Source organism: Solenopsis invicta, chromosome 1 (assembly GCF_016802725.1).
Source record: "Solenopsis invicta isolate M01_SB chromosome 1, UNIL_Sinv_3.0, whole genome shotgun sequence".
Classification (NCBI taxonomy): domain Eukaryota; kingdom Metazoa; phylum Arthropoda; class Insecta; order Hymenoptera; family Formicidae; genus Solenopsis; species Solenopsis invicta.
Genome location: NC_052664.1, coordinates 6,411,795 through 6,419,304, shown reverse-complemented (window position 1 = coordinate 6,419,304; position 7,510 = coordinate 6,411,795). Strand labels below are relative to the sequence as shown.

General features: G+C 39.5%; 1 protein-coding gene across 1 annotated transcript; it reads right to left on the bottom strand.

The window, feature by feature from the left end:
• Positions 1-4,172: 4,172 nt before the first annotated feature.
• On the bottom strand, positions 4,173-4,997 carry LOC105203354 (general transcription factor II-I repeat domain-containing protein 2B-like). Its single transcript, XM_011172140.1, has one exon. It carries the CDS (start codon positions 4,995-4,997, stop codon positions 4,173-4,175), a length of 825 nt encoding a protein of 274 aa, XP_011170442.1.
• Positions 4,998-7,510: the final 2,513 nt, after the last annotated feature.

The following is a 7,510-nucleotide window of genomic DNA, read 5'->3' as shown; positions in this document are numbered from 1 at the left end:
TGAAATACAACAATTTAGCCATACACATGAGCTCATTCTTATAACTTTCCAAATTTCTTCTAATCCAAGTTTAAAAAATTTGAAATAACAATTATCACAATTTTTATTAATGTACACCCATGAAATTTGATTCTGTCCATGGGAAAATTTTTCAAACTAAGAAATCGCTATCTTTCTACATATTTACAATTGGGTGACACCCTTTTGGACATAGCACGATTGGACACCACCACTCACAGCGCTTGACCAATGGAAAAACTCTAGGCATCGGCCGCCATGAGTGGTGGTGTCCAATCGTGCGCACCCTCTTACAATTCATGATTAACGTAATAATCAATAAGCTCTAGTCGTTTTATTAATCATGAATTGCGAGTATGTAGAAAGTGGTGACATCTCAGTTTGGAAAAGTTCCCCATGGACAGAATCAAAGTCCTTGGGTGTACAGAGTCTCAACCTTACCTTCACGTTCTTCTTTTTTTAAGTAGTTTTGAATTTTTCTGATTTACCGATTATCTCCGATTCACATATAAATACAAGTATAAATACGTTCCAGTACCGGAGCCTTAGCCATATTGAATATCAAAATTTGGACCCAGTTCTGATTGGTCTAGAGCAGGGGTCGGCAACCTTTTGAGTCGGAAAAGTCAAAAATTACAATTTACAACATTTCAAAGTTTTTAAAGAGCCACAAAATTTTCTCTTGCCAACAATAAATAGTACTCGCATAAATAAAGTTTTTTGATTAAAAAAAAACTAATCTATTTATTCATAAAAAAAATATCTATTTATTTATATATAAGTAGTGTTTTTCACAACAAATTAGATTATATATATATATATATTGTCACGTACTTTTCCTGACGCCGGAGAGCAACGGCGAAGTACGCGATCAAACAACGGGATAACTCGCGAAACACGCGCGGGAGCGACGAGCGAACCGAGCAACACCAAACGCTCGCACCAAATCGCGAGATTGGGCGCCAGACGCGATGATACTGGTCGCGTCTCCGGGTTCACTTTTCCACTCTAAACACGGATTCACAACACGCGAGAATGCGTCATGCCGAAACGCGAAATCGTCGCTCGCACGCGGCCAGCTCCTCTAACCGGTAGAGGGGCGGGGTAGCGGAGACAGGGACGAAGCGGCTCTGTTACGGGAGACGACGGGTAGGCGAGAAACTAAATAACGTCAGGCCGATGTAACAGACAGAGATCACATATATTGCAGATAATAGAAACAGCATACAATAAAATAAGAGAAAAAAAGGAAAGCGGTTAACGTACGAAAGAAAGACACAGCGATAAGGCGTTAACCCCATTAATAATCCAGACGCGGGAATTATTTCAACTCAAACCGTAATTACGCTACACGCGCCGATCACGACGACTGGTCCCGCGCGAAGCGCGGCAGCCAATCACGCGCGCTCTGACCGGCGCGGCAAGAACACGAATGCAGAGCCTCCGCTAAGGCGAGCAACGCAATTCTGAGCAGGGTTGCCAGATTGGGCGATAAGTCGCCAATTGAGCTACTCGAGAGCCTCGCGCGGCGACAAAAAATATGGTTTGGCGATATATCGCCGATTGGGCGATAAGCGATTTTCTTTGGGTGGTTTTGGACTATCGCTATAAAAGAACAGAAGAAAATTATTTGTGGGTTACACGCAGTACTTTTTTATGTTATAGGTTAAGTTTTAAATTTCGCGCATTGTAGATTTATTAGATTGCCGCTAGAAGCGCTTTGATGTTTGACTCAATCTTTGACTATATAAATATTTATATAGTCAAAGGACTCAATTAGGAATCGGGCATTTGAATGTATCCCAAGTCAATCATATTTCTGTATACTACATGGTAGACTTATGTATACTCGACAATACCATAGTATAGACATAGTATAGACATAATTTATATAATAATTATATCTATACTATGCTAATACTTGCTATGTTACATTACAAATTACGAAATAAAAAAAATCAGTTAAAAGCTATATATATTTTTATGTTTGTTATAATTGTCGCTACAATAAATAGATAATTAAAGTAATAATTGTTGTAGTTTATTAATAGAATTATTAGAATGCTCATTAACAGTTTAAAATTCAGCGGTAAAAAACAGAGAGAGAGAGAGAGAGAGAGAGAGAGAGAGATGCTGGCGGCGACTCAGTGTATCAGTGATATATCCAAAGTTTCTGTCGGCCAGTAATATTGTATACAAAAATACATTACCTTTAGATAACTATTACTACTATATATATTATATTCTTTTTTCAATTTTGCGAAAAATGTTATTTTATACGATTGGGCGACTTTGGGCTACTATAGAGGTCTCTGGCGGCGACTTAAGTGCTAGAGAATCTGGCAACCCTGATTCTGAGACGGAAGTGCGTACAGTAAAAGATTCGCGCCGACGACAACGCAGTCGCCGGAACCGCATTACAAAATTAATAGACCACGCGCGATTCACCAAGTCACCGATATCTCGGACGGCCGTATGATCACGGCCGTAACACGACTCACGCACGTGCGCGAGGGCTTTGCGGCTTCCCGAGAAGCCGGTCGTTCGCGAGCTTCTACGGCGGGACGGCTCAAACACACGCGGCAGCCGACAGCTGGGTGCCTCGACGAGGTCTCGGGCTTGAGGTGGAGAGCCAGCCAAACACTAAGAAGCAAGGTGCGTTCAATCGCCACGCGGCGGACGCACTCGCACACTAACCTAATGTCTCCACCTCAGAACGCGAGCCGGTCGACACCGACAGCTCGTGGCTTCATACAGCGGTTAGACGGGTCACCTCGACTTCAGCACGGTTCTTCCTCCGCTCCTCGATCCGCGGGGCTTGTCCGGGCCTGGCACACTCGACGATAGCCGCTCCCGATATCTCCAGCCGATATCTCGCACGCTCGCTCACGCTTCGCACCGCAGGGATCGCTGGGTCGCACGCAAAAGCCTAGAGGATCGCGTTCGATGCGCGATCGATGAGCGCTACCCCTCCCACATGGTGCGCGATATCCTTGCGCCTAGCGGCGCGGCCTATCCGCGGCCTATCCGCGGCCGCCCTTATCTAGCCGTGACGTCACGGCAGCGCAGTGTCGGGTCTCCGCAGGTGTCGTGCGGTCCCCGTCGGCATCCGACATCCTCGTCGTTCTTGTCATCCTCGCGGACGACAGCAGCAGAATTTCTCCAGCGGCGACTCTTCGCCGCTACCCTCCTCGATGGACAGCCGGCATTCGACGGCCCTTGTCCTGGCCGTTCGTCCGCCCCAGCCTGTCCATCAGCTGTGCCACTCGCGAGCCTCCTTTGCGTGGCGCTTATCTGTTGCCACGTCTTGTCTCGTCCTCCTCTCCGTCGGCGTTTTCCTGTGCGCCGGCCCTGGACGATCGCCCTCTCTCTTTCCTGTCGCGGTCCGTCTCCCTCGCCGCTGCTGGTCCTTCGGCGGCGTTTGTCGAGGTGCCCGCGGTTACATGTAATAAGCCGCGAATGAATAAATAAAATAACACGCAACGCAGTCCCGCCGGAGATTTCGCTCTCTCGTTGAGTGCCCGGCCCGGTCGTTCGCGCCTCCTCGCGCTACGCTTAGGCGGAGGACGAAGTGGCGAGGCAGATAAAACTGCCACGTCACAATATATATATATATATGTATATATATATGTCATTATTAGATAATTACTTATTATTTAAGAAAAAATTAAAACAATTAAACATTTACTTATAACACTAACTTGTACTTCAATAACAAACAATTGAGCAAACAAATTCAATGGGAGCGATGGCTTTGCATGGTTATTCAAGTAGAAATTTAAACTTTATTAAACAATGTAACTTGTATTTAAAATAAAAAAAACAGTAACATACATTTGAGCAAACAAATTCAATGGGAGCGTTGGCTTTGCATTGTTTTAGAAAGTTTGGATAAATTTGGCTCATAACTTGTTGTTTTATGTTTCAAACACGACTCTAAATTTTCATTTATTAGTTGGCTTCTTACTTTACTTTTAATTATATTCATGCAAGAGAACGCTTGCTCGCACGAATATGTCGATCCGAAGATAGTCAGCACTCCAAATGCGAACCTCACTGTAGCAATCTAGAAGACTATTCCATGCGTCGAATATAAGTACCTCAACTCGCGGCATTTCTTTCAAAGCTGTCCACTTTTGTTGCGTTACGTACATTCATTCCAACTTGCTTTTCAACTCTGTAAATTTTCCACTCCACAAAGCTTTACTTTTTAAATCGATCAATTGCATTTCTAGAGATCCAGTGTCAAATCCAAATGGCTCAATGTGGATTTCGTTACTATTTGTGTTGAGAGGATTTACTATGAATGCTAGAGTGGTTTTGTTGGTTTTGAATTGCTCAAATCTGTCAGCAAATTCATCTTTAATTTTTTTTATAACTGTGCTGAAGTAATTGGTGTCAACAGTTACACTGGTTTTATCACGATATTGCTTTAGAAATTGAAAATGAAGTAATTTACCGCTCTGAATATCTTCTGCAAAAAGAATTAATTTTTCTTCAAAACAAACCAATTCTTCTATCAAAACATAGTCTTGGTTTCCCTTTCCTTGCAGTTTTAGATTCAGCTCATTTAATTTCGCTGTGATATCCACCATAAAGTAAAATTTTTGCAACCATTTGTCGTTCTCTAATTCAGGGTGATTAATGCCTTTTTCATTTAGGAATGTATTTATTTCATTCAAGCACAAAGCAAAACGTTTCAACACCTTACCTTTGGAAAGCCATCGCATTTTATTGTGAAGAAGGGGGTCGGAATACTGAGTCTCCATTTCGTTTAAGAATTCTTTAAACTGACGATGGTAGAGTGCTTTTGACAAGATGCTGTTAATCTTGATTATCAAATTCATGAGCTCAACTATTTCGGCCGGAAATGTTTGGGCACAAAGCACTTCTTGATGTATTATGCAGTGAAACGTAAAAATTTCGTGGTTTATTTTGCTCTGAAGAATCGTTGTTGCTTCTTTATTTTTTCCTGTCATACTTCTGGCTCCATCAGTTGCTATTGAAACGATTTTATTTAAATCGATCTTATTGTTTTCAAAGCATTTTTGCACGGCATTTGCTATATCTTCTCCCCTAGTTTGTCTCGAGAGCGGTAGCAAGAAGTTCTTCTTTTGGACCTTGGGAAGACATATACCTGACAAAAAGGGCAACTTGTGCCGTGTCTTTTATGTCGCAAGACTCAACTATAGCAAGTGATAAGGCAGAAGAAAGTTGAATATCTTCCACCTGTAAATATGTTACATTTGAAGACATTTTAGCTATTCTATCTTGTACTGTTTTAGCGGATAGTGGCAAATCTTTGATTTTTTTCAAGATTTCTGGTTTGTTTTTGAAATCACGAAACAGTTCTTCAAATGCACGTATAAAGCAATCTTTGACATACTCACCATCTGTGAATGGTTTGCCTTTTTTTACAATTTCTAGTGATACCGCTTGCCAGATTAACATTACTTGTAGATTGCGTCCAGTTACTTAACATGGAACTTGATTGCTGTTTTTGTTTTTAGAGCTCGTCGACAGCTTTTTTTCGTTCTTTGCCGGCTGGATATTTACTAGTAAACTGAGTATGTTTTTTAGTGAAGTGTCTCTCTAAATTTGATTTCTTACTGTGAGCGAGTTTTTCGTGGCAAATGAAACAAGTCGGAAAGCCATCTGAGTTGCATATGAAAGCGAACGACTCCGTCCAATCCCGATTGAATTCTCAATGCTCTTCTTCAGTTCTTCTCTTTTTTTTTGTAGATGCCATGCTTGTGGTGAAGCTGTAATAAAGAATTTTTAAAATTATTATTTAGGTATCCAAAACAGCAGATGACAAGTTTTGTAATTATTTACTATGTCAACGTATACCTAAGTAAATACATACGAGAAGCTGTGCATAATGAAATATAATTTATCAAAAAACATTTTACAACGATATTTCCCAATTAAAAATACTTACCTAAATAAAATAAATAATTCTCTAATAATTTAATTATTAAAATAAATAATTTAGACACGAAACACTGTTTGTTTCGCTTTCTCACGTACTGATTGACTATAAGTAGATGAACTCTAAAACTGCAAATACCTACCTACTTTGATCCTCAGAGTTCGAAAATAGGTTTATTAAATAACAATTTATAGATACTTATACTTATAATTATTATTTTAATTCTAATTTTTAAATAATAAAAGCTATAAAATAGATAAATAATAAAATAGGTAATTTATTAAATATATATTTTAATAAAAACACTTTTGCAGTAATATCCAACAGTAGTACTTTGTTTCTTTTTTGACAATTCTTATTGACTTCAAAAAAGTAGTTAGGTATCTTATTTGGAAAAAAATATGTATAATATGTATTTTAAAAATATAATATTTATTATGTTACCTACCTTTATTTCGTTTTTTTATTACTATTATATATATATGTACATACATAACTCTGAGAAGATAATTCGCTTCTAACTCTTTTATTTGAAACAACAAACTATACGTTACAGCCAAAGTACTGGTGAAGACGCCAAATTGTCTTGCGTCGAAAGCGAATTAAAACCTACATAGAAACATCCGACGACGGCGTCATTCGAGAGCTTCCGACGGACTGACGACAAGATGACGCGTGTCACGGGGGAGGGGTGCGGTGAAAAGTGAATACAAGTGGCTGAGAAATAGAATCGGTGCCTAATCCTCGTTAATCGATTCAGAACGATTTTTAAATGTTTTTTTTTTTTATAAAATAAATAATATTTGCGTATGGAACTAAAGAGCCGCAGCTACACATCCAAAGAGCCGCATGTGGCTCGCGAGCCGCAGGTTGCCGACCCCTGGTCTAGAGTATGGTCTACTGCGCATCTGGTTACTTGTTTCACCTTTCTTCTTACATTGACCTAGTTTACATCGTTAAAACTTTGGTACTCGTATTAAATTTGGTGCGCACCAATGCTTTAATACAGGCTCGTTTACATCGAACGTTTCTTACACGACAGTTTTTAATATGTTATCGTTTTAGAGAGACCAAATAAGATTACTTATCATAAGACCGGTCAATTAAGGTTATATTTAATAGGCCTAATCCGCTACAAAATACGTTTCAGTGTTTACATCGTCATTTCCCAGATAGCCAAACGTGAATACTCAATCTAAATCAAATAATTGCAGAAATTAAGTTGCTCGTCAATTGCTATTATGTTGCCTATAATTTAATGAAACAAAAATGTTTTTCTTAATTCAGTATTAATATGCTGAGTTTTATTGTCAAACAACTGTAGAACAATTGTTGCAACCAATGTTTATAGCAATCTGATAGCAATATGTGAACAACGATTATCATTCATGAGTTGTGAGCAACGTGTCGGCAACCGAATGGTAATATAAAGTTAACAGAAACATGCGAGTATTACTTTTAGTCATAAGTTGTGAGCAACATGTCGGCAACCGAATATCAACTCTACTATAATAATAATTGCTGAAAAGTTTTCAGTATTTAGTTGACAATGATGTGCAT